At 43.5% G+C, this 27250-nt stretch overlaps 2 protein-coding genes across 4 annotated transcripts in view; both read left to right on the plus strand.

The window, feature by feature from the left end:
• Positions 1-923: 923 nt before the first annotated feature.
• IFIT3 (interferon induced protein with tetratricopeptide repeats 3) lies at positions 924-19254 on the plus strand. 3 transcript variants are annotated; one of them, XM_036026969.1, is made up of 2 exons: positions 924-1062; positions 17252-19254. In XM_036026969.1, exons 1-2 carry the CDS (start codon positions 1058-1060, stop codon positions 18804-18806), a joined length of 1560 nt encoding a protein of 519 aa, XP_035882862.1. In that variant the 5' UTR covers positions 924-1057; the 3' UTR covers positions 18807-19254. The 3 variants fall into 3 exon arrangements, with proteins under 3 accessions (XP_035882862.1, XP_028368724.1, XP_035882861.1); XM_028512923.2 differs by lacking the exon at positions 924-1062 and adding an exon at positions 4359-4523; XM_036026968.1 differs by lacking the exon at positions 924-1062 and adding an exon at positions 6080-6101.
• Positions 954-27250, plus strand: part of LOC114497069 (interferon-induced protein with tetratricopeptide repeats 1B-like) — a 37559-nt gene continuing 11262 nt past the window's right edge. The window contains exon 1 of the mRNA XM_028512709.2: positions 954-1062. Within this exon, the coding sequence (XP_028368510.2) occupies positions 1058-1062 (5 nt within the window). The 5' untranslated portion in view covers positions 954-1057. The remainder of the gene's footprint in view (positions 1063-27250) is intronic.

Below are 27250 nucleotides of genomic sequence, written 5' to 3' on the forward strand. Positions count from 1 at the left end.
GCAAAACAGAAAATTCAGGCTCAGTGATGTCTCATGGTAGTCCCAGAGCTAGTCAACTGAACACACAGAATTAAACTGGTCTCCCACAGATCGGCTTACTGGACAAGAATACTTTTCACAAAATATTTCTGGAAACAATTTTCTACATCATGTGGTCCCAGAAGTCCCTATGTCTGAATCTCCTACAGACTTATGAAAAATTTAGTTTCCTGTGACCCACCTTAACTTTGTGGACAGAGGGAGTAGTGACTTATAATTGTAACAATGGGAAATTGTAACTCACCCCACCATTCTTTTGACATTGTTTCTATAAGTGCTGACTCTGACAGATAGATAACTTGTATGTAAACAGCATGTTTGTATAAGAATCCTAAGAATTAACTTCAAAATATAGACTCCAACCTTCAGGCATCCCAGTTCCAGGAGACTTGCTGACCTTCAACCGTGGAGCCAGGGACATAAAGTCAGGATGACGAAGAACCAGGATGACTACACCAGGATGATGCACACTGGCCTTATCGGAATGGGCTGTGCTAGTCTGCAGGTAGAGAACTTTCCAACCTCCTTCCTTAATCTCTTTGTTCTGCTCCCCTCTTCTTCCTTACACAAACCTCTGCCCCCACTGAGATGTGGAGATGGGTTTTGAAACGTGAGTCCCCCATCTTCCAGGTGGCCAGGCACCTGAAAATAAACCACTTTTATTTACATCAGCACCTGCCTCTGGAGTACTGGCTTTAGTGGCAGACAGCCAGATATGTGTTCCAGTTACATAGTTTCAGAGTCATTTTTAAACAATGTACTTGGCTGAGGCAGAGCTGGTCAAGCTTAAGTATTATTTTCCTCCTCCTGACTTAAGATCAGTTTCACTTTCCAATTCCTCTTCTGTTTCATAATCACCCAGAAACGAGAATGCATTCTCTGAGGCCTTCCCTGCCGTGCCCACTTCCCCTTTAAATAGCTCCTTGAGCAATTACTTCCCACAGACTAGGAAGATTTCTGAAGAGCAAAACATCTTGGACCTCGGCTTTTGAGACGGGCGGAGGAGCAGATTTCAGTCATGAAGTGAGTGAGATAAGAATGCATAAACATTATTGATCGTGAGTGCAAACTGTCAACTGAGTTTCTCAGGTTCAGACAAATTCCTGAGTTGTCTGTTATTTATGGACCAAACATGCCTTTTTCAGTGTTGGCACTTTTTATTTCTGGGGATTTTTCTGGTCTATGCACTCAGCTCCCTGAATTTCTAGAACAGCTGGTGGAGCCGGGAGCCGGGAGCCGGGATGAGCGGAAGGCTTGGCAGGCCTGGTTAGATGCACTCTGGAACTAAGTTTGCTGGTTCAGTGTTAGAACTAAGGGAACTACTCTATATGGGGTCTTGTTGTTTTTCTTTGAAGGACTAAAAGGCTTTCTTCTTATCATTTTAAAAAGGAAGCTTTTCTTTCAGCAGACATTAAAGATGGAATTGGTAGTCCAAACCCGATTCATGGTGAGAGGAATTTTGCTCTGAAAGTTGGATCACTTCATGGTGGGAAGTAGAAGAAACAATTCTTACAGATGGGCATTTTGCCCCCATTTCTTATATGAAAACAAACTGAAAGCTTATAGTTGATTTTTATTGCTCCAATGAGAGCTGGTGGGCAGCAGGAAATAATTTCTCTTCAGAACATAATCACCTAATCTCTTTTCTAACACGGATTTAGTTTCTAGTGACGGGAGACAGAGAAACGGTTGCCAGGGGGTGGTGGTGGGTGGCGCCGGCGCCCGCACCGACTGTGAAGGCTCACAGGGGACACTTTGAAGACGAAACACATGGTCTCTAAGGAGATAGTGGTGATAGTTACATGGGTGCATAGTATATACATCTGTCAAAATTCATCAAACTGTACACTTAAAATGGGTGTATTTTATTGTATGTGAAGTGTAACTTTAGTACACTTGATTTTCCAAAGTGCACATGGACCCGCTGAAGTTCTGTCAGCACACAGAACCTCAGGAGACGCAGAACTGAGAGAAAATAAGCCTTTCCCGTCAAACAACCTATGGAGAGGAAGGGTCCTAATGACCACTCAGGGAGTGAGGAAAAGAAAACCCAAGGGCTCCCAAATGCTCTGCAGGCTCAAATTAGCGGATGGGATGGCGGCAGGGGGTGGGGTGCTGGTGTAAGAGTAGTTCACTGGCAAGTGCCTCAGGTTACCTTTTTTTATATGATGAGCTTCTGGTTAATTGTGCCTGCCTGAGTAAGGCTAACCAGAAAAACTGGTTCTGCCCAGAGCCTTGGTAGCAGGCCCGCACAAGAAGTTTTGCAGTGACCTGTGCTTAGGTGTGTCCAGAGCCAGTGAGTGAGGAAACCTGAGAGAGGCATCCTGGACAGCGCTGGACTAAAGCCCGCCTCAACACACTCTGTTCCCAGAGGCTGTACTAATCACCGCAGGTTTGACTGCTCGTCCCCAGCAGTGCTAAAAATTGTCAAAAGGAGAGCCACTCGGGGAAATGCCTAGCCCCTGCTGGTTGCCCCATGGGTGCCCTCCTCTGCCCCATCTGCTGAGGAGCTCTGTTGCCCGCTCCACCCACTTAAAACTGTAACACTAATATACTGGTAATCATGGTTGTCAGGGCTTCTATGTGATCAGTAGTTAGTAGTGTCCCTGTCAAGTACACTTACCCCATATCATCCTATTGGGAGTTGGCAGTGTACTCGAAGTGCTTTATATGTGTCATCTCACATCATCTTTCCCAAAGCTCTATGAAGGAAGGACTCTTCATTTTTAATAGCCTCATCTTCTAGGTGAGTAAAATGGGGCTCAGAAGGCGAGTTCCGTACCCAGGAGTTCACACAGAGAGGCGTCAGCAGGGTCATTATAGGGGTGCTGAAATCTAGTTTCAAGCATCTCCTGGCTCTGTGCACAAAGGCCAAAAGGGTGAAATGTCTCAACGCTTTTAATTATGCTCATGTTAGAGAGAAGGGGCAAGGACTGGGAGGACTAGGCCCTCAGGGTTCCTACTTGGAGAGAGAGGAGGACCACTCTTTGACGGCAACTCACTCCTTAGTGCCACACCTTGGATGAAGGTAACAGTGGATCTCCCATGGCATAGTTTTCCATCATTTGGATGGAAGGAAAAAGGCAATTCATTCTAGGCTATTTTCAGAGTAAGGAAATGAGACTAAATGATGTGATTCAAGAACTATCCCAAAGCTGGTCAAAGAGACACCCCAAACCCAGGTGTCCTGTGGTTATTTCCCTCAATGCTAGGCCATCTGACTCACCGCATTATCTCCAGCAAGAAACTAGGAAGCTAGCTTTCCAAACACCTCTAGAACAGTGCTTCGTAAACGTGGCCCAGGGACTTCTGTTACCCACCCGGCACCAGCAGAGCCAAGCACTAGACACCGAGAACTGCCGTGGAGGAATATTGGTTATTTGCTCAAAAGCCTGAACTCCCCAGTAGAGTGTAGTTACTGATGAGATAGGGCAAAATTGCAAGACACAGTGGGTTAGGGATTTGGGGACACACTGGGAGTTGATTGTCAGAGGTGAGGCAAGAGTGATAAATCATCTCTTCAGATCTTGAGGACAGCTCTGAGATTCTTTCCGGTGTCCCTCTCTCTGGCCTCATGGGAAAGTAGCCAGGAGGCTACTCCACCTTAGGGATCGGGAGCTGAAACATAACTTAGATGAAGATGTTTCTTTAGCCTGCCAGACGTCCAGATCATTAGTCAGATATTGGCTCCTGTCTTCTGCCATCTCGGGGAGCTGTGTAGGGGAAAGGCTCATCTCTGAGGGTGATACACACACACACATACACACACCATATTTTTCAGACTATAAGACACCCCCCACACAATTTGGGGAGGAATGAGGTGCATCTTATAGTCTGAATGTAGCTTACCTGGCTTGCTGGTGGGGGAGGGGGGTGGCAGCGGTAGAGCAGGGTCACAGGTTATTAAATATTTTATCATGGGTTTTTTTTGCTTCAAAATTCTTTTTCCTATTTTCCTAGGTGCATCTTATGGTCCGGTGCATCTTATAGTCCTAAAAATACAGTATATAATATATATATATATGTATATCACACATATACATATATAATTTCTAGGACTAGGATTTAAAGTTAAATTTAGTGAAAGTCATAATGACAGTCAGTTTCACTCCTGCAAAAGAGATTCCAGAGTGTGTGTAAAAGCGCAGTTTCCTGAGCCCAAGCCCAGCCCCAGACTGGACTAGAATCTCTAGCAGTAGGGCCTGGGATCTGCAAGGCATCTCTAGTGCCTTTTTACAAACTCTCAAAAGCAATTCCAGAACCTGTGTAAGAGAGTGAGCTCAGCTCTCACAGCTTCATTTTCAGTTTCTCCTCAGCAGGAATCTTGACAGCATTGCATCAGTTTCGTTTTCCATTTCTACTCCATAAAAGCACAGACCTAAGTGCTAGCACCAGGGGTGGTAACCTCTTCAGCACTTGCTTGCAATCCACAGGCAGAACATAAAATCAGCTCTTCAGAATTACAGAGAAACAGCCATCATGAGGTAATTATGCCTTGCTTCTCTGACAGAAAGGGGAACATTTCTCACAAATCTTGTCCTGTCATGGAGCTTCCAGAATTATCCTGATTCAGTGTTTGCTTCTGGATTAAAGGTACACTTAGCTTAACTTAATCATGAATCTCTCTTACCAATTCACGCATTTTTATTTCTGTGGCTCTTTCTGTTTAGAGTCAGGCAGCCTAAGGGCACCGAGGGAGGCGCTGGGGCGCTGGCTGCTGGTAGCAGGGAAGGAACTGGTGCTTGTTGAGGGTGACTAGAGGGAACACCGGCTCACATCCTTTCAGGCAACTTCTGGACAATGGGGACTAGGGCCTGCAGGGCAGTCCCTGGAGGTCCTGACCCCTATTTTGTTTTTTTCTTTTTTGTAAGACTAAGTTGGAGGTTTGGGAGTTCTGTTGTGGTGGTTGTGATCATTTTAAAAGCATGGCTTATTTCTCAGCAAATGTGCTAATGACTAATTCAGCACTCAAAATTCCAATCTATCATGAGGTCGCTTCTACCTTGCAACTTGCCTTTTCAGAATTTAGGAATATGTCTTCTTACCAACCTGCCAGACCTCCTCTGGGAACAGGGAGAAAAGTGTGGCAGAGTTTCAAATTGTGTCGCAGATATCCAGTCTCACAACCAGCAGGAGTGCTCTATTAGAATACTAATTACTGGGCCCTGCTTTCTGAAATCCTGATCAGAAATAAAGCTGAGAGGGGGGAAATATATATTTAAAGAGGACCACATGTACTTCTAGACGCTGCTCCCTGCCTTGTATGTGTGGAAATATGAGTGGAGGAAGCCCCAAGTGGGTGGCGAGTCACAGGGGAGGGAAGGGTGTTGTCATAGGTTTGCCTATTTAAGGGCCATTTTAGGAATGAAAAACTGGTGATTGGAGATCACTTCCAAAAAGTGATGTCCTCTGGGCCCCTTGCTACTCACAGTGTGGTCTGCATCCGACACCCCAGGAAGGTTGTTAGAAAGGCAGCGCTCAGACCTACTGAATTCAAAAGTCCATTTTAACAAGATACTCAGGTGATTTGTTTTGGTCCATGCGTGCATTGACGTGTGAGAAACACTGCTCTGGAGAGTTTCTTGAAGGGGTGGGTTCCTTGGGGGGTGCCTGTTCTGACCAAATAACTGGGCGTGAGTTCTGCCTGTTCCTTCGTGTAGTCAGCTGGGACGTACGTAACCACAGCATCTGTGACACAAGCCCCCTCAGTGATTTCCCTGGGAACTCCTATTCTTACTATTTAAACAGGACCTCTTTCTCAAAATTTCAAGATTCTGCTCTAGTCATGGCTTTGACGAGGCCCGGGGAGGAGGTGAGCCTGAGGTCTGTGGGCGGCAGCGCGGCACTCTGTGTGTCACCACCCAGATAGGTGAGCAGGAGAAGGAGGAAAGACTGTCAGTGGATGGTTCTGGGTGTTTCCTAAGAAGTTGCAGTGCTGCTCTTATCTGCTTCAGTCAGCAAAACCTCAAGGCTGCAGCTTGAGGCTGTGAGAAACTTCCTCCTGGGCCAGAGGGACTTCTACCTACCTCTCCAATGTCTTCTTCTAGATACATGGTCTCCAGGTAGGAAGAGCCTTCAACACCCCATATTTCACCTGAACATAGATAACTTTCTGTGTCAAGTTACTACAGCCATCATTCTACCTACCTGCTTGTCCTTCCTTCAAATATCTGAATTTAATTATTGTTCAGTAATTTATCGAATTTTATGCATATACATATAAAGAGGGTTTAGAGCAACTTTGAGATATACATGATATCAGTAAGTAAGGAAACCTGGGCAAATGTATTGGTTTTCAGACAGGCAAGAGTATTTTTTAGTTAAATCAGAACTAACTTCAAATGTCTTATTTTTATATACCCAGTTAAATATGTTAATGTTATCATAAATGTCAATTATATATGAACATGTAAATACGTCAATTAAAATTTACAAATATAATGAAAATCAAAGGTAAAAAAATGCAGAGTATCTCATGTACTTAAACTACATAGAAGAAAAAGCGACAAGAATTTCTAAGAAAATATTTGTAAAATTCAACTTTATTGATGTATAATTGACACATTAAATTGTAAGGCTATTTACAGTGTACATTGTAGTGGTTTGATATACATATACATCGTGAAAGGATTCCCTCACCCAACTAGTTAATTAACACATTCATCACCTCACACATTTATACATTTCTGCTGTTCATTTAGTTTTAGCGAGAACATTAAATTCCACTCTCTTAGCCATTTCAGCTGCACCATACAGTGTTACTGACTCCAGCCACTGTTGTTACGCACTCAGACCTTACTCAGCTCAGGAGAGAAAGTTTCTTCCCTTTTACGTACACATTTTCCCCTGCTTTCCTCTCCCTCAACCCTTGGCAACCACTTCTACTCCATTTCTATGAGTTTGATTTTTGTTATTTAGACTCCATATATAAGAGATATCATACAGTATTTCTGTTTCTCTGTCTGCCTTATTTACTCAGCATAAATGTCCTCAAGGTGCATCAATGATGTCGCAAATGGTAGGATTTCCTTCTCTTTTATGGCCAATAATAGCGGTCAGAAAAAATGCTTGATGTGATCTTGCTCTTCTTACATTTTATTAAGACTTGTTGTGTGGCCTAACACACGATCTATCCTGTAGAATGTTCCATGTGTGCTTGCAAAGAGTGTGTGCTCTGCTCTTGTCAGACGGGAAGTTCTGTAAATGTTTAACTTCATCTGGTCTAACCTGTCATTTCCAATGTGTAACCTGGGCTAAGTCCACTGTTTCTTGATTGATTTTTGTCTGGTGATCTATCCTTTGTCAAAAAGGGATGTTGAAGTCCCCGCTATTATTGTGTTGCTGTCTGTTTCTCCCTTCAGGTCTATTAATATTTGCCTAATGGATTTAGCTGTTCATGTATTGGGTTCATATATTTACAGATATGACATCCTATCATTAGATTGACCCCTTCATTATTATAAAGTGACCTTTTTTGCTTCTTGTTACAGTCTTTGGCTTAAAGTTTATTTTTTCCAATATAAGAACAGCTACCCCTGCCTTCTTTTCTTTGCATGAAATATCTTCTTCCATCCCCAAACTTTCATTCTGTGTGTGTCCTTAAACCTAAAGGCAGCATATAATTGGGTGTTATTTTTTATCTATTCAACCACTCTAAGTCTTCCCCAGTGTGACTGTAGGAAGTGGTAGTGAAGATGAATGAAAAAGGACTAAGTCACATAGCATGGTGGCAAACATTCCATGGGTTATCATTTCTTTTCATGGCTCCTTCTAACCAGACTGTGGCTCCTAGGGGCAGAGAGGGCCAGGATAATCCTTCTTTTTCCTAGTATCCCCAAAACTAGCAATGTGACACAAAAGGTAGCTGTTTAAGGGTCACTGGAAGGCTAAGTAAAACTTACTCCTCAGAATGTGTGAGGACTGAGCCCTGACTCAGTCACTGAGCAGGACAAGAGAAATCCAGTCCCTCTCACTGCAGGGATCCCGTTTCATCCACCTCACTTCGCCTCCTGCATATCTGCTCACACACTGGAAGCGATGTGCTTTGCAGGTTCTTGCACAGACCATAGCTACACAAAGGCGTGTCCAAAAAGCAGGAGGAAACTACTTGCTCTTCTGTCTAGGAAAACTTAGAGGTGTGCATTAGTCAAACAGAAAAACAGAATCAGTAGGAGATACACAGACATGCTGCTGCTCAATGCCAAGCCCAACCCGCAAAGGCTGAGAAGAGGCAAAGGGGGATTTGCTAAAAGTTGTCCCAGGCTCTTCTACATTTTTGAGGAAATTCCATCCTGTTTTCCACAGTGACTACACCAGCTGCATTCCCACCAACAGTGTCTAGGGTTCCCTTTTCTCCACAACCTCGTCAGCACTTGTTGTTTGTTGATTTGGTTATCGTAGCCATTCTGACAGGTGTGAAGTGGTATCTCATTGTGGTCTTAATTTGCATCTCTCTGATGGCTAGTGATGCTGAGCATCCTTTCATATGTCTCTGGGCCCTCTATATGTCCTCCTTGGAGAAATGTCTGTTCAGGTCCTTTGTCCATTTTTTCATTTGGTGTTTGTCTTCCTGGAGTGGAGTTGTGTGAGATCTTTACATATTTTGGAGATCAAACCCTTGTCCGAGGTATCACTGACAAATATGTTTTCCTATATTGTTGGTTTCATTTTCATTTTACTGCTGTCTTCTTTAACCATGCAGAAGTTTTTATTTTGATGAGGTACATTTATTTATTCTTTCCTTTATGTCCCTTGCTGTAGGGGACGTATCAGCAAAAATATTGCTGTGTGGAATATCTGAGATTTTCCTATGTTCTCCTCTAGGGCTTTTATGGTGTCATGACTTACATTTAAGTCTTTTACCCACCTTGAATTTATTTTTGTGTATGGTGTACGTTGGCAGCCAAGTTTCATTTTCTTGCATGTAGCTGTCCAGATCTCCAAACACCATGTGTTGAAGAGGCTAATTTTACTCTCTTTTATTCTTCTGCCCCTTTTGATGAATATTAATTGACCATAGAGACATGAGTTTATTTCTGGGATCTCTGCTCTCTTCCGTTGGTTTATGTGTCTGCTCTTATGCTGGTACCAGACTGTTTTGATTACAGTAGCCTTGCAGTATAGTTTGATGTCAGGTATTGTGATCCCTCCTTTGTTCTTTCTCAAAATTACTGCAGCCATTTGGGGTCATTTACGATTTCATATAAATTTTTGAAATGTTTGTTCTATATCTGTGAAATATGTCATTGGTATGTTAATAGGGATTGTGTTGAATCTATAAATTGCTTTGGGTAGTGTGGACATTTTGATGATGCTAGTTCTTCCAATCCATGAGCACGGTATATGATTCCATTTATCTGTGTCTTCCTTAATTTCTTTCTTCAGTCTTCTGTAGTTTTCTGAGTAGAGGTCTTTTACCTCCTTGGTTATGTTTATTCCTAGGTACTTTATTTTTCTTGTTGCTATAGCAGATGAGATTTTATTCCTGATTTCTGTTTCTGATATTTCATTGTTGGTTTACAAAAATGCCTTCACTTTCTGAATATTGACTTTGTATCCCACTGCTTTGCCAAATTCACTTATTAGATCAAGTAGTTTTTTGGTAGAGTCTATAGGGTTTTCTATGCACACTATCATGTTATCTGTAAAAAATGACCTGACTGATGTAGCTCCGTGGACTGAGAGCCTACAAACCAAAATGTTGCTCATTTGATTCCCAGTCAGGGTATATGTCTGGCTTGCAGGCCAGGTCCTCAGTAGAGGGTGCACAAGAGGCAACTGCACATTGATGTTTAACTTCCCCTCTTTCTCCCTCCCTTCCCCTCTCTCTAATAATAAATAAATAAAATCTTTTTTAAAAAATGACGGTTTTACTTCCTCCTTCCCAATTTGGATGCCTTTTATTTCTTTTTATTGTCTGATTGCTGTGGCTAGGACTTCCAATGCTATATTGAATAGAAGTGGTGAAACTTAACATCCTTGTCTCGTTCCTGATCTCAGTGGGAAAGCTTTTAGTTTTTGCCTGTTAAGAATGATGTTGGCTGTAGGTTTTTCATATATATGGCCTTTATTATGTGGAGGCATGCTCCCTTTACTCCCACTTTGCTGAGTGTTTTTCTCATAAATGAGTGCTGTACTTTATCAAATGCTTTTTCAGCATCTATTGACATGGTCATGTGATTTTTGCCTTTTCTTTTGTTTATGTGATGGAGTACATTTATTGATTTGCAAATATTGTACCATCCTCGCATCCCTGGAATGAATCCCACTTGATCATGGTGTATGATCTGTTCAATGTATTGTTGGATATGGTTTGCCAATATTTTGTTGAGGATTTTAGTATCTACATTCATCAGTGATATTGGCCTGTAGTGTTCTTTCTTTGTTGTGTCTGTATCTGGTGTTGTGTCTTTATCTGGTTTGGGGATTAGGATGCTGGCCTCATAAAAAGAATTTGGGAGTTTTCCCACTCCTTGGATTTTTTGGAATTGTCTGAGGAGGACAGGAGTTAGTTCTTCCTTAAATATTTTGTAAAACATTTTGTAAAATGTTTTGTAAAAACTGTCTGGTCCAGGGCTTTTCTGTGCTGGGAGTTTTTTTTATTACTGCTTCAATTTCACCAGCTGTTATCAGTCTGTTCAGGCTTTCTGCTTCTTCCTCATTCAGTTTTGGAATATTAAATTTCTAGAAATTTGTCCATTTCACTCAGGTTTTAAATTCCTTGGCATATAGTTGTTCATAGTAATTCCTTAGAATCCTTTATATTTCTGTGGTATAAGTTGTAATTGCTCCTCTTTCATTTCTCATTTTACTGCTTTGGATCCTCTCTTGTTTTTTCTTGATGAGTCTGGCTAAAGGCTTGTCAATATAGTTTATCTTTTCAAAGAACAAGCTCTTGGATTTATTGATCTTTTGAATTGTTCTTTTAGTCTCTATGTCACTTAATTCCTCTCTGATCTGGATTATTTCCTTCCTTCTACTCTCTGGGCTTTGTCTGTTGTTGTTCCTCTAGTTCTTGTAGTTGTAGGGTTAGGTTATTTATTTGAAATGTTTCTATCTTTTTTAGGTTGTCTTGTATTGCTATGAACTTCCCTCTCAGGACTGCCTTTGCTGTGTCCCATAGGTTTGGGTCTCTTGTGTGTTCATTTTCATTTGTTTTCAGAAATTTTTATTTCTTCTTTGATCTCTTTGTTAACTCATTCATTGTTTAATAGCATGCTATTTAGTCTCTATGAATTTGAATGTTTTTGATTTTTTTGCTTGAGGTTGGTTTATAGTTTCAAACCATTGTGACTGAGAAAATGCTTGATATGACTTCAATTTTCTTGAATTTGTTGAGGCTTGTTTTGTGTCCGATCATGTGGTCCATCTTTGAGAATGTTTCATACACATTTGAATAGAGTGTATATTTTCCTTCTTTGGAATGAAAGATTCTGCACGTATCAGTTAAGTCCATTTGATCTCGGGTGTAGTTGAGTTCCACAATAGCCTTGTTGATTCTTTGTTCAGAATATCTGTCCATTGTTGACAATGGGGTGTTAAAACCCCCTACTATAAGTATGTTGCTCTCTATATCTTTCTTAAAGTCCTCCAAAATTTTCTTACACATTTGGGTGGTCCTATGATGGGTGCATATATGTTTACAATGTTTATGTCTTCTTGATGGAGTCTTCCCTTAAGTATAATGAAGTGTCCTTCAGTGTCTCTTTTTATGGCTTTTCTTTTGAAGTATATGTTGTCTGTTATAAGTATTGCTACCCCAACTTTTTTTTCCTGTCCATTTGTTTGGAATATTTTTTCCAACCCTTCACTTTTATTCTGTATAGGTCTTTTGTTCTGAGGTGGGTCTCGTAGTTGCATATATGCAGATCATGTTTTCTTATGCATTCAGCTACCCTATGCCCTTTTTTATAATGTTTCTATTTTTTTTGTTTAAGATTTTATTTAATTATTTTTAGAGAAAGAGGAAGAGAGGGAGAAAGAGAGGGAGAAAAACATCAATGTGTGGTTGCCTCTCATGTGGCCCTTACTCAGGATCTGTCCTGCAACCCAGGCATGTGCCCTGACTGGGAATTGAACTGGTGACCCTTTGGCTCACAGCCCATCCTCAGTCCACTGAGCCACACCAGCCAGGGCTACCCTTGTCTTTGGATCAAAACATTTAATCCATTTACATTTAAGGCTATCATTAGTGGGTACTAATTCATTGCCATTTTCCCCTTTGTACCTATGTTCCTCTCTCTCTCTCATTTTTTTCTTCATCTTTTTAAAGCAGCTCCTTTAGCATATCTTGCAATGCTGATTTGGTGGAGGTGTATTCTTTCAGCCTTCTTTTGTCTGGGAAACTCCCTATTTCACCTTCCATTTTAATTGAGAGCATTGTTGGGTAGAGTAGTCTTGGTTGCAGGCCTTTGCTTTCCATTACATGGAATATTTCTTGCCATTCCCTTCTGACTTGTAATGTTTCTGTTGAGAAGTTGGCTTCTAGCCTTATCAGGGCTCCCTTGTATGTTACTGGCTATTTCTCCCTTGCTGCCCTTAAGATTCCCTCTTTGTCTTTAAATTTTGTTGTTTTAATTATGACATGTCTTGAAGTGGGCCTCTTTGAATTCATCTTAATTGGGATCCTCTGTACTGCCTGGTCTTGCCTGACTTTTTCTCTCATCAAGTTAGGGAAGTTTTCTATCAGTACTTTTTCAAGCACATTTTCTATCCCTTGCTCCTCCTCTTCTCCTAATATGCCTGTTATACGGATATTATTACATTTCATGTTGCCCTGCAGATCTCTTATTCCATCTTCATTGTTTTTGAGTGTTTTTTCATTTTTTTGGCTCTGTCTGGGAATTTTTTTCTACCTTGTCCTTCAGCTCAGTGATTCAATCCTATGCTTCATCTAACCTGTTTTTAATTCCTTCTACTGTGTTCTTCATTTCAAATATTGTATTTTTCATTTCCTCCTGTCTCTTATTGATAGTTTCTATGCATCTTTTTATGCTGGTGTAGTTTGCAGTAAGTTCCTTGCAACTTCTGTGGAATTCTTTGAAGTTCTCACTAAGCTCAGTGAAAGTCCTTATAACCATTATTTTGAACTCTGTGTCTGATAGTTGGGTTGCCTCAAGTTTGTGTGGTAGTCTTTCTGGGGATTCTTCCTTTCCTTTTAATTGGGGGTTCTTTGTCTCCCTATTTTAGATAACTCTTGTTGTTGTTGTTGTTGTTGTTGTTGTTGTTGTTGTTGTTGTTTTCCTGCTTGGTAGGTTTATCTGCTTTGACTCCCTGTCTTTGTGGTGTGCTCTTCTGTGGTAGGAGACCTGTGAGTCTCAGTGGTGCAATCTCCTGATCATCTGCCCTTGGTGCTCTTGCACTGCCCTTCATGCCTTTTATGTGGTTGTAATTGGGTTTTGGTTGCTGTTGTGTCATTCTTTGGTGGGTTCTTCCTTCTGGCTGTCTGACTGAGAGTCATTCCACCCTCCATGTCTTGTATACTGCTGAACAGGTGCTGCCAGAACAAAAACCAAACAGCCACCCTGGCTGGTGTAGCTCAGTGGATTGAGCATGGGCTGCGAACCAAAGCATCGCAGGTTCGATTCCCAGTCACTGCACATGCCTGGGTTTCAGGCCACAGCCCCCAGCAACCACACATTGATGTTTGTCTCTCTCTCTCTTTCTCCCTCCCTTCCCTCTCTAAAAATAAATAAATAAAATCTTTTAAAAAGAGTCTACTTAAAAAAAACAGCCCAGGAAACAGACCCACACCCACAAAGATATCCCCTGCCCACAATTACACTATCAACAACCAATGCACCAATATTAATAAAGGTATAAAGAGATTAAGACTATTATAGAAAAGGAAAAATGAATGTGAGATAACTAACTGAAATAAAAGAGATTTTGCAAGGGCAGAGGGAGGAGCAATAATAAGAGTAGGGAATAGAGACAAGGCAAAGCAGGAAAGAAAATAAAATTTACTTTGTAATTAAAAAAGGGAGAAGGGAAGGTGGTATAAGACAGGAGAAGTGTGTAGTATTAGGTTAAAATCAAAATTTAAAGAAAATATGTGTATCTGTGTATATCCAGTGAGAGAAAAAACAGACAACTACAACAAAAAGTATGTATATATACATAAAATAATATGGCCATAACTGCAGAAAAGTCTCTACCACAGTGATATCAACAACCAACAAGTTAAGATTTATATAGGTGGAATGAGAATAAGAGGGCACAAGGACAGAAAGAAGAGCTTCAGAGATGTCTAGAGGAAAGAAAAGTTAGTTTGAGAGGATAAAGGGAGAAGGACTACTAAGAGTACAGGATGGAAATCTGGCTAAGAAGGAATAATTAATATTTAAAACAAAAAAGGGGAAGGGCAGGAGGAAGGCAAAATGGTGTAGCAGAGGGGAACAGTGAAATTTGAGATTTAAAATGCAAAGAGAGTCACAGTCTAGAAATAAGATTGAAGAATTGTAACAACAAGCTCCTTATCCACTACCTATGAACAAAGATTGATAAAGGTGGAGAGACAATAAGGGCATTTCAAGAACGGGAAAAGGAATGTGAGCTAATGACAATCACAAATGATTTTGAGAGGCTAGAAGGGGGAGCAATAGTAATAGCGCAGATTAGAAACAGTTGATAACAAGAGAGAAAATGGAATTTTAAAAATATATACAAAGGAGGAGGAAGGAGGTAGTGCGGAGTAAGAGAAGGGAAGAGCAATATGTGAGATTTGAAATAAACTATATAATAAAACCTGGTGTTTTATTATGCCCAAACTTGAAGGATATGAAATGAATCTTAAACAGCTTTGCAGGAGAGAATATAGCATCTTCTTGTGCTTGTCTCTATCTTCTCTGCTCTGCTGGGTTTAGCAAATTGGGCTGGGGAGCTGCGTAGCTTGCAGTGCTGATGCAAGGCCTTTCCCTTCTTTCCCCTGAGGAAATGTACAGAGCAGAAAACTCCTGGGCCTGAACCTCCCCACTCTGCAGAGCCTGTAGTCCCACAGGTGGGGATTGGGTTTGCCTGTCTGTGAAAGGCTCTGGCTGATAGGAGCAAATCTCAAGCATTCAGATCCTGCCCTCCAGATCCAAGACACCGGGCCACTCTCCCACAGTAGGTTCACCCAAATTCTCCACTCTGTGCTGCCCTTTGCTTGCTAGCTGTGTTGGCTCAGGTCATCCCCTTCAGTGTTTTTCTGCCTCTGAGATTTTTGATTAGCAAAGCTGTTGCATCCTGCCCGGGTGCACTGGCTGCCCAGGTGCACTGGCCTGCACGTCCAGCCCCTACCAAGCCTAGGGTACCTCTCAGCCCCCCCCTTTTAAAAGAGCATCTCTATGGTGCCCATGATGTAGTGCAGGTCTCTGGGGACCCTATTCTCCACGCACTACCTCTCCCTAAAAATCACAGTGTCTCACAATCAGGATTGGCCAGCTCCTTACAGGGCCTCTGACAATTTTAAATAAAGTTTCTCTGACTCTTTTAACACAAGACAGTGACAGTGTGATGTCCCTGCTTCCTCCAGAGGTCTTTTGCCTCAGGCCTGCCTGTCCCTGACATGCTGTTTCTGAAGCCCGCACCTCTCAGGCCTTCTCTTGCCACCCTGGTAGTTCTGGCCACTGAGCGACCCGACTCTGCACACCCAGCAGTGCTGGGCTGGGCAGCGGTGGCAGGCCACCTGGAAAGCCTGGGGCCAGCTGCCCCGGGCCCCCATCACAAGCTGGTGGGTTCCTGCGTACTCCTGCACACGCCTAGTGCTCTCCTCTGCACACTCTCACTCATGGACACTTTCACTCCCTCTCCTCTCTGAATTCTGACTTCAAGTCTAGTCCGTGTCTGTGAGCAGATGAGTGGAGTTGCATGCTATATGGCTGCCATCTTGGATTCTCCAAAAGTAGGTGGGTATTGAATACAAGGGATGCAGACACCCGCCTAAAGTGTCTGCATCATTATGGATGAAATGAGACATTCACACAGACTACCAAGTACAGTGGAGGAAAAGGGACAGCATGGCTTTTCTCTCAAGAGGAGCAAAAGCTTCAGCTCCAATGGAGCCTTGCTCCAATGAGCATTTATTGTCTTCCTGGGCACATTACATGATGGTCCTCATTTACTATGCACAGGTTCACTTTAGGTGGTTACCTTTTACAATAAACAAAGGAGCCAATGCCGTTAATCACATCATAGAGGAGGGATATTTACAAGTGAAAAGGCAAAAGTGGTTGGACCAGTTACACTCATCCTTGGAAGATTTAGCATGGTTTTTAGGAAGTTGCTTTGCAGTAAATGTCCTCAATTCAGGGTGAGGGAGTTTTAGCAAAAAGCAAGGCTCACAGTGGCCTGGGTACATTGCAGGCCTGATTCCCCATGGTAGAACCTATCCGTGGGCATGGGTTCTGTGCATCTCTGAGTGGGAGCTGGGCCCACGCCTCGCAGAGCAGTCTCCTACAACAAGGAATGGGCTCATAGAGAGTGACTTCAATGAATATTTCTAAGTGATTTTGTACATTTTCAGCAGGGAAACCAAGCTGGATCTTCAGCTTTATGTTCACTTCCTGCAAGGGAAGAAGAGGCTTTCTACAATTGGACATTTTGGTTTTCTTCTTTGAGAATTTTAACGCCCTTTTGTGTCATTTCTACTTAATTTGGAAACATTCATTTTTACCTGCTTTTTAAAATACTGCCCTTACTTTTTCCAGTAAAAATCCTCAATAATGCTAGTATACATATTTAAGTAAATGAGCTACAGAGAGATATTTATCATTGTGAGTATTTGGCTCATATGATTATGGAGGCTGAGATGTGCCATAGTCCATTGTCTGCAAGCTGCAGTGGTGTAGTTCCAGCGTGAGTCCAAAAACCTGAGAACCAGGAGTGCCAATAGTGTAAATCCCAGTCGGAGTGAAGGAAAAAACCAATGTTCCAGTTCAACCAGCCACTCAGGGAGAGCAAATTCACCCTTCCTCTGTCTCCCACCCCCACTCCCCACCCTCAGGCCCTCAACAGATTGGATGCTGTAGGGGGCAATCAGCTTTACTCAGTCCACCAACTCAAATGCTGATCTCTTCTGGGAACACAGATATCCCAGAACTGAAGTTTAACTAGATATCTGGGCATCCCATGGCCCATTCAAGTTGACACACACAATTAACCTTTATTTGCATCACAGGGTTTAATGCTTGGCAGGTGCTCATCACAGTGACCATGTTTATTTTTTCCACAGTGAGGTCAGCAAGAGCTCGCTGGAGAAAATCCTTCCACAGCTGAAATGCCATTTCACGTGGGACTTACTTAAGGAAGAAAGTGTCTCATCTGATCTAGAAGATAGAGTGCGTAACCAGATTGAATTTTTAAACCCTGAGTTCAAATCTACCATGTACAACTTGTTGGCCTACATCAAACACCTATGTGGTCAAAATGAGGCAGCGCTGGAATGTTTACAGAAAGCCGAAGAGTCGATCCAGCGAGAGCACGCTGACCAAGCAGAAATCCGAAGTCTGGTCACCTGGGGAAACTACGCCTGGGTCTACTACCACATGGGCAGGCTCTCAGAAGCTCAGGTTTATGCAGACAAGGTCAAACAGGTGTGCAAGAAGTATTCCAATCCTTACAGCATTGAGTGTCCTGAGCTTGACTGTGAAGAAGGGTGGACCCTGCTAAGGTGTGGAGGGAAACAAAATGAAAAGGTGAAGGTGTATTTTGAAAAGGCTCTAGAAAAGAAACCCAACAACCCAGAATTCTCTGCTGGGCTGGCAATTGCAATGTACCGCCTGGATGAGAAACCGCCAAAGCAGTTCTGTGTCAGTGTTCTCAAGAAGGCCATTGAGCTCAGTCCTGACAATCAGTATGTCAAAGTTCTCTTGGCCCTGAAATTTCAAAAGATAAATAAAGAAGCCGAAGGGGAGCCATTGGTGGTAGAGGCCCTGGAGAAAGCCCCTTGCCAAACTGATGTCCTTCTCAGTGCAGCCAAATTTTACAAAAAAAAAGGTGATCTAGACAAAGCTATCGAATTGTTTCAAAAGGCACTTGTGTCCTTGCCAAACAATGGCTACATCTATCAGCAGATTGCAAGCTGCTATAGAGCGAAAGAGAAACAAATTCAGAGCGCAGAGGACTCCGAAGCTGATAGGAATAGAGAGAAGGTTGAAGAACTGAGGAAATATGCTAGAGAGTATTCAAATAAAGCTACTGAAAAGGGACTAAATCCTATATATGCATATTCTGACCTCACTGAGCTGGAAACAGAAGAATGTTTTGAGACAGCTTTCCCTGAGGCTTCGAGGAAACAATTCTACCAGGGCTGTTCCAACTTTCGGGAGTATCAGGGGAAGTCTGAAGACACTTCTGTCCTACCGCATTTAAATGTTCTGCCCATAAACACAAAATCGACTGAGAAGGAAAAAGTGAAGTACCAGCCACAGAATGGAGCCAAAAATCAGCTTCAGCAAAATGCACCAAATTCTTGGTATCTCCAAGGATTAACTCACAAGATGAATGGAGACCTGCAGCAAGCAGCCGAGTGTTTTGAGAGGGAACTGGGCCGCCTGTTGAAGAACAGCCCTTCAGGCATAAGCAGTTTTTTCCTGCCAGCATCCGAGCTTGAAGACGGCCATGCAGAAGTGGGCCAGGGTACAGATGGCTTCCCTCTCAGTGAGCTCCCCGACCCCGGAGCTGAAACAGAGAGGGGGGAAAGGAGAGGAGAGGGAGAAGCCTGCAACTGCCATGAGGGGAAGAAGGATGGGAAGGCAGGCGTTCCCCAGTCTGAGCTTGCTGACTAGGTGGTCTTGCTTATATGAGGCTTTAAGGTACATTGTTAGAGAGCTCTTTCCTCATGCCTGTCTCACCAGTTCCATACCAGCCACACACAGTTGTGTAGTCTGCAGGTCTTATAAGAAATGACTACTAGAAGCAGAGCTTCAAACCCACAAAAAGTGATTAATTCTCAGTTTGCACTCAGTTCACCAGAAATTCCCCATTTCTGCCCTTTCTTGCCAAGGGTCATAGCTCGTGATTACCTACCAACAGAATCGCACATCTTTCATCCCATTACTATTTAACCTTCTGGGCCGCCTAGAAGACTAGTTTTTGATCAACCCTAAAGTATTCTTTACTTGTTGTTCTTGACTTCAGCCATGTATGAGTAATATATGTATTTTTGATAGTGATACTACAATAAATATATATTGGTGATAGTGATACTACAATAAATTTCATAATTTCAACTCACAATAGAAGTGACTGTGTGGTTTGCATGTGTGACTAAGAGTGATGTTAATTCCCCAAGGTCTCTGTTTAGAGCTGAGGGAGAAGGCGGGTAATTGCTACAGCCATGCCATGCTATTCTCAACATGTCCACATTAGCTCGTCCTTGGAACTAACAACACTCTCACTCTGTAGCTAGCCCATCCTAGGGCTGTGGGGGCTATGACTCTCACTGCAGCTCAGGAACCTCACCCAAGCCCAGTGCCCTGTCAGCAGCTGCCACTGTAGACCAGGGTTGTTGTGCGCCCAGGAATATCTTGGCAGTTGCCACCCTGCTAAACACCATTTCATAGTCCCCTGCACTTCATGCTGAGAATGGTGACACACACATACACACAGTGATTATAGAGAAACATTGACTTCCAATTTGAGATTAAGAGAGAAGAGTTTGGATGTTCCTGCTTCTTTGTCTCTACTAAATTATGTGGGAATATACTTGCAACTGGCATCTGCCAGGAAATGGACTCTTATCCCAAGTATGCCCAAGAATGGTGCTGTGTTCCTAGCCAGTGTCCCCATGGTTTGGGAATCTAGGAGCAGCCATTTGGGGAAGGAGAGTCTTACAAAGGAAAATCCCCACAGGAAACTGGGTAGGCTGGAGAGAGATCCACACTTGGCCAGTCTTTGCCCGCCTTCCCTCCCCTTCACACCTCCACATGGAGGTGCATGGTTGAATAGCTTTTGCATTGCTTTTGCCAGTGCAAAGTCTAAGAAGTCACATCAGGAGTCCCCAAGACAATCTCTGGGTCTGGTAGGTTTCACTGCAAGGACTCACAGGCCTTAGCAGAGCTATATTCATGGCTAAGATTGACAACAAAATGATACAAAGCAAAATCAGCACAGGAAAAAAGCACAGGTCCAAGGATAAAGAAAACAAGGCCCGAGTTTCCAAGAGTCTCTCCCAGTAGAATCATACTGGGAGAATCATACAGGATCTTCTTGATTCTTCCAGCATCAAATTGGAACAACTCTTACGAAGCTTGTTAGAGACTTCATGGCCAATGGTTCCACTGGGGACTAGTTAGTTACATAAGAACACTTAGGCTTAGCAGGTGTCAGCATTAACCATATCATTTGCATAAACAATAACCATGCTTATTGGTTAGGGAATGGTGGGAACACTCCAAAAATCCAAGTTCCCAGATGCCAGCTAAGAGCCAATCTTGCAAACTGGCCTTTCTAAAGATCATGGCCTCCAGCCTAATGCTTTTCTGCACAGTCCATTCCCTTGGTCCCTTAGCCAAGGTGTATTTAAAGCCAAAGTATTGTCAGTAGGATCTCCCATGTCAGGGCGAGATCTTACAGTATGGGCCTCAGCTATGCCATTTAGAGATCCTGAATTTAGTCATCCTACTAATTATTAAGGTTTATGTTGGAAGCCCAAGTCACTTCCTCCCTGAATTTCTGTACTATCCTTTTTACCTGACGGCATAGCATAACTCTGGCTATGACCTGGCTGCCTCCCAGGGCTGAGGCATTATCATCGTATGCATACATAAGAAGTACAATCTCAGAAAACATATATGGTGCCCCTGGAAACAGAATTTAGTTGTTTAGGTATTCCAAGCAAACATACTTCAGTTGGGTAGTACAGGTCAATAGGCTCTCCGGGTGTGGCCTTCCACTGGAGGGCTTTCAGTCCAGTCCAAAAAAATTCGGTTGAGTAGTTGGTTTTAGAGGAACTGCCTGACAGTTAGTTCCAAACATTTGCTTAACCCCGATACCAACCACCAGTTCATATGTGTCATGAGTGAAGATGATATCTGAGCTTTTCTGGGTGAAAAGTTCAGGGGCTGCCCCACCCCCCACTGCCCTCCTGCTGTCCCCTGTGCTCAGCAGTCTGAATTCCAAGCACTCTAGCACAGTTTGGAAAGGTGGAATGGGGGGATTCCCCCCAGAAGGGAAGGACGGCTTCCGAGAACAATTCAAAGTGTCTTGTTCAACAACTATAACTTTTCATTCTTTCTCAATTACCCCCTATTCTCTTTCGCCCAGACCCAGGTTATATGCAAGAGGGAAAAAAATGTTTTCACAGAAAAATATTTTATACAACTTAACCAAAAAGAGGCATCATGTTTAGGAATGACCCAAAGCCTGCATTTTTTAAAACTTTCAAAATGGGTTTATATCACTCCCCACCACTTTGTCCTGATCATTTATATGGTGAGCCTAGAAATGAGCAACTGTTTTCTGGAGTCACTTGCATTTAACAATCAGACCACATGCCTTACTAAGATGTGTACACTAGGACAAAGGCAAGAGACATGCAGTCGAGCTATCATCCCATTCTCACAGACCACAACAACGTAGAAAATTGAAAAGAAATCAATAGCAGTGACAGGACCTGGACAAGGTCCATGGCTTTATCTGTCAGGGGTGGGAGGAGAGGGTCATACTCCCTGTAATGTGTCCTCTCCCAGCTCACAGCTTTCAACAAGAATCACCAGTCAGAAATGCAGCTAGCTTCTGTACCACGAGGCCCATGTTGAGCTGAAAGCAACTGAGAAAAATCAGACACAGGATGAGCTGTTTGCCCTCCCTATCTGCCTGAAGGCAGAAGATCAATTCCCCATGTAAATGTGCCCTTCCCTGCCCCGTTCCTGGACCAGGAAGGGATAACAGTCTTATTACATACACATCTCATCTTCCATTGGTTTCCTCCATATGCTTACCTTCCCGCAATTTGCAGCCCCTAAAAACTCAAAGCCTCTTCCTTTGTCTCACCTCTTTTCAACAAGCATATTGTCCTTTTGATAAAATGCTATATAAGCCCAAGTTCTAACCATGCCTTTGAAATACTCATTACTGGGTGCCTCCATGGATACGCATTAGGCACATGTTATTGAACTTCTTTGTTTTTCTGTTATTAATTTGTTTCTTTGTCAGTCTAATTTGCAGGCTCCATCCAAGAACCTCAGATGGATAGAGGAAAGAGATTTTTTTCTTCCTCTATAATAAAAAATAGAGAGATGATCTGCTGCTATTATTTCAGATGGTCAGTCAGAGCAATGTCTTTTTTTAAGATTTTATTTATTTATTTTTATTTTTAGAGGGAAGGGAGGGAGAAAGAGAGAGAGAGAGAAACATCAATGTGCGGTTGCTGGGGGTCATGGCCTGCAACCCAGGCATGTACCCTGACTGGGAATCGAACCTGCGACACTTGGGTTTGTAGCCTGCACTCAGTCCACTGAGCTACGCCAGCCAGGACAGAGCAATGTCTTTCCCTGTAGGCATTTGATCGTGACCCAGATAGTCACGCTGGCATCGATGATGTTTTTATGAATTAGGGCCCCACAGAGGAGTGTGCTGTTGTGCAAAGGCCCCAGAATCTGGGTTCTCTTCACAGAGACCTCTCTCAGGTCAGCACAGCAAAAACTAAGGCTAACACAGCTCAGCAGCCGTCAGCCCCAGGTTTTAGCCTCGAGTCCAGTCCAGGCAGTTAGGATCTGTAAGTTCCAGATTTCAACAGTCAGATGTTTTTCTTTTTCTTTCTTTTTAAGAGTTTATTTATTTATTTTTAGAGAGAGGGGAAGAAAGTGAGAAAGAGAGGGAGAAAAACATCAATGTGAGACAGAAACATTGATTGATTTCCTGTTGTAGGCACCCTGACCAGGAACTGAACCTGAAACCCAGGCATGTGCGCTGATGAGAATCGAAACTGTGACCTTTTGCTTTGTGGTACCATACGCAACAAACTGAGCCACACTGGTCAGGGCAAGAGTCAGCTGTTCTTGATGCAGCAGCAAAGCCCGGACAAGGCTGGGCCAGCCCGCCATGGTCTAAAAAGGCTTTCCTAAGCCTTCTGTGTTGTTAGTCTTAGAATTCTAATTGACTCACTCAAAAATACATACCGTACATCAGCCCGGAAAATCACCAGCCTCCAAGTCTCAGACATCTGATCTCTCAAGGGCTCATTAGCAACGAAAACCTGCTTTCTCCATCGGTGATTGCCTCTCTTTTTAGGTGGTCTCCCTTTTTCCAGGGGCTGTCAAAGGTGAGCATCATAGCAAAAATCACACATTACAAGACTTCCTCTGTTTTCAGTACTCAAAAACTTTGAATTCCAACCCCTGCATAAGCTGCAAAAAGGGAGAAAATGGTGTCCCACTAGCACAATTCCTTTTATTACGGCAATTTTTCCTGACTGAGGAGATCCCACTAGCATTTCTAAAATTGTAAGTATATGACAGTTTATATTAATCTCATCATATATCCCAATGTTGTCAGATGTGGGCTGGGACCTAGGCAGGTCTGCCAAACTGGTCTGGAAATGGGTTTTCATGCAAAGTTTTGAGAAAAGAATTTCTGGGGACTTACACATTGGAGAATGTGAAGTGTATTAGCAAGATTTATTGGAGGGGCACACAGGGCATAGATGCTCCTGAAGAGGCTGCCACAGTGTCTCATCCACAACCAGGTGGCTCAGGCCTGTCACTGCTGGGGAAGAAGTCCAGCCTCTGCTCTGCAAGCCTGCACCCAAGCTCATCAGGCTAAGGACAGCTAGGGCCCAGAAATGTAGAATGTCTCTGTGCCTCATTTCCCCATGTGCATGTCCACCATAAGGGCCAATGATACCCTGGCTGAGATCTTGCCAGCCAGCTGTCACACCCGGGCCCAGGCACCTGCCAAGGGGAGAGAGAACAAGCATGTGCGCCAGGGTGCCACCATGGGGGTCTTTGTTAAACTTTGATTATGTCTCCTGGGGTTTGGGAAGGGGTCAATTTCCTTTCAAACTAACCAATCTTCTTCCGAACTTTGCAGGCTTGGGCTGCACCCACCTCATGTCCAATCCCTCTCCTGGATCTGCCTGGGTTTCCTGCCCTGATCCTGTCCAGTTGTTTTCCCAGATTTTCCCAGATTAGACTCCTTCCCTTAGGGTCACCATTTTGGCTCCTACTGCACATGCCCCATAGTTTTTCCTCCTCATTTGGCTTCTACTGTGCAGGTCTCAGCAGAAGAATTTCCCCCCAGCTGTTCATCCCTCTCCCCAGTAATCCAGGCCTTCAAACAGGTTGTTCCCTGGGGAGATTGGAAACTGGTCTTTCCTGTCCACTGGATGCCTGGAGTAACTGTGAAGCTGCCCCTTCCTAATTAATCCAGCTTGATTAGATGTTTGGCTCCCTTCTCTTTCATTAATATCTAACTACCTACCTACTATAACACCAATGGAATAGCCACCATATATGAAATCATCTCCTTTTTTGATTTCCCATTGCATATTTACTGAAAGTCCTCCCAGTAAATTCCACTTTACAGAGTTAACATTGGAGGGCTGGGGAGACCTGGATTGTAATGCAAGGGTTGGAACGAAGAAGGGGGAAGCTATTACAGCAGTGGCAGCCACCAGCTGAAGAAATGACTAGAAAAAATTCCCCTCCATCCGCCTAGCTGATTAACCCTTTTTTTCTCCTGCTTGGAAGAAAGAACAATACAAACTTTTGATATTTCTGGTCCATCCAAAGCTCTCCTTTAGAAATGTTTCAGCCCTTTCTCCTCCCACTGGAAGGAGAGAATAAAAACCAAAGGCATTTCCTTGGCTGCAAGATTTTCCCCTCCCTCTATCCAGCTGGGCCAAAAGCAGCCAGAGATTGAATCCTCAAGCCAACTCTCTTGTGGTTAGATACCTGTTTCAAACCCCACGGGTAACTGAAACCTCTTACCAACAGACAGTAGCTCAGCTGCTGTTGCATACATACCACGAGTGACTCCAGAGCCACCAGGCACCAAAGTTTTGTCATCCCTTGTGCGTTCATCCTTCCCTTTCCCAAACAATGCTTCAGCATATTTCTTGAGTCAGGATTGTTCTAACATGGGGGTAAGGGGATTCAAGTCCACTCTCAGGTTTGCTCATTTGCTAAAAAGACTGAAAGACTCAGCATGTAGCAATAATCATCAGTAAGATTTATTATAGTATAAGGGAGAAAAAGTTATTTTCCTCTACCCTCCTGTCACCAAACCGGTTCTGTGTCAGAGACTGGCCCTGCCCCAGGATGGCCTGAGACCTTTCGCATATGAGACAACCTTTAGGCTCTTGACTTGCCCAGGAAGATTCTGAGAATGAAATCAGAGGGAGAACTAGCAAGTTTTATTCAGGTAGAGGAAACAGAAGAGGCTGGGACATGGGTTCCTGGAGAGAGGATCAGGGGTTGAGTTCAAGACGGGCTGCCAGCACCCCCTGCCCACATGGTTGCGAGTCTCACAGGGCACCGCTGGAGAAGCAGTGAAAGTGTGCATGGGAGTGGACACAGACAAATGGACATGTCAGTTGCGTGTGTGGTCAGTCAGTTCCTGGGTTTTCCATGTTCCCGGTTTTTTAACTTTGCGGCACCAATTCTGTCTCTGCCTTCTGGTTGGGAGCGTCCTAGTTCTTAAAATGGTTTGTTCAGGAAATGTCATGGTGTTCACCTCGCCTCACCCCCCTTGTACCTGTGGTGTTGTTACAGGATGCAGCCAAGAGGGGGGATCCCAAATAGGCATTTGAAATGGGGTCCAGAACTCAAGGTGTCCAGGAGATTTTAAGGTGTCTTCACCCCTTCCCCCACAGGTGTGAGTTGGGAGAAGGGGCACACAGAGCAAGAACATGCAGGGCAGCTTTGCAGCTAATCCATGGCATGGTCATTTAGCATACCTATAGCCTTTGGCTGGTCACTTAAATATGCTAAATAGCTATGGCCATGCTCAAGGCCAAGGGGATGGAAAGGGACCTCCCCCCAAGATGTGACTGGGGGGCAGGTCCCCTGAGTTACAGCACCTGCGTGGGGGCTTGAAGAAGATTGGATCCAGGACATGGGGTCACACCTGCCCAGACCCACGATGGCAACCAGAAAAGCTGGAGAAGACAGCAGAATGAGGGCAAGTGTGCCCAAGTGTAGGAGGAGTTGGAAATGGGGCTGCAGAGGAAGATTGGCACGGGGATTTAAACCCAGACACGGCAGCCATTGAGGGAGAACCATGCGGCCTTGACAGAGTGGAGACTCCCGCAGCTTTAGAAGGGGGAACCACCACCTGGTTTTAGCAGAGATCCCGGCGACTTAGCTGAGGGTGTCGGGAACCCAGAGAGGTCTCCCAGTCGAGATGGAGTACTAACTGGGAAGAACCAGAGGACTGCCTGAGCCATGGACTTCTATTTCCTTTCCTGAGATACGGTACTCTGGGCTGGGCAAAGGGGGAAGGAAGGAAGGACTGTGTCTGTTTGTGGGGGTTTTAAAAGGGACTTTAGGATTTTTGATAAAGACATTAGGTCACTACTTTAAGTTTGTATAGCATTAAATAAACATTTCCTTACCTTTTCACAAATCTCTGGCATAGAGAGACGTCTTTCCTCTGGCTGCGGAGGGTACAGACCTGGGGGCTTTTTTTCAATAATAGTATATTGTCCCAGACCCCCCTTGTTTGTTCTGTAACAGTGTCAGTTTTCATTATAATGATAGTATAATAAGCTTCAGAGTTGATTCTCTGATCAATTTTTCCTCCTTCTTGGATTGATCTGGTTTTAGCCAGTCCTTGCGATCATTGACCTCTGTGATGATGGCAGAACTTTTCTTGCTATCAGCTGTTTCCCTTTGATCATGGTGGAGGTGGGGACTCAAGCAAGAGAACCTAGCAGCTTATTGGCCCTGTGATACCCGCTCCTATTTCCTCATTGCACTTGTCAGGATTTTCCCCTAATTTCTTTCTGTCCTGCTTCATTACCAGGTTCTCAGCCCAGGGCCCTGAAAATTAAACTGACAAAGAAAGGTTAGCAACAGAAAAGTCAGCTGTAGTTTATTAATGTGTAGTGGGAGAACTCAGTAGTGAGTAACTCAAAGGAGTGGAGAGAGCTTGGGCTTTTACATAGTATAGGAGAAAAAGTCTTTTTACTTCTACCCTCCTAGATTCAATGGCTAGGGACATGAATCAAACATTATAAGAGACAGATTCACAAGAAAATAGTTTTAATTACACACATAGACACAGTTCA

This window comes from Phyllostomus discolor, chromosome 5 (genome assembly GCF_004126475.2).
Source record: "Phyllostomus discolor isolate MPI-MPIP mPhyDis1 chromosome 5, mPhyDis1.pri.v3, whole genome shotgun sequence".
NCBI classification, from domain to species: domain Eukaryota; kingdom Metazoa; phylum Chordata; class Mammalia; order Chiroptera; family Phyllostomidae; genus Phyllostomus; species Phyllostomus discolor.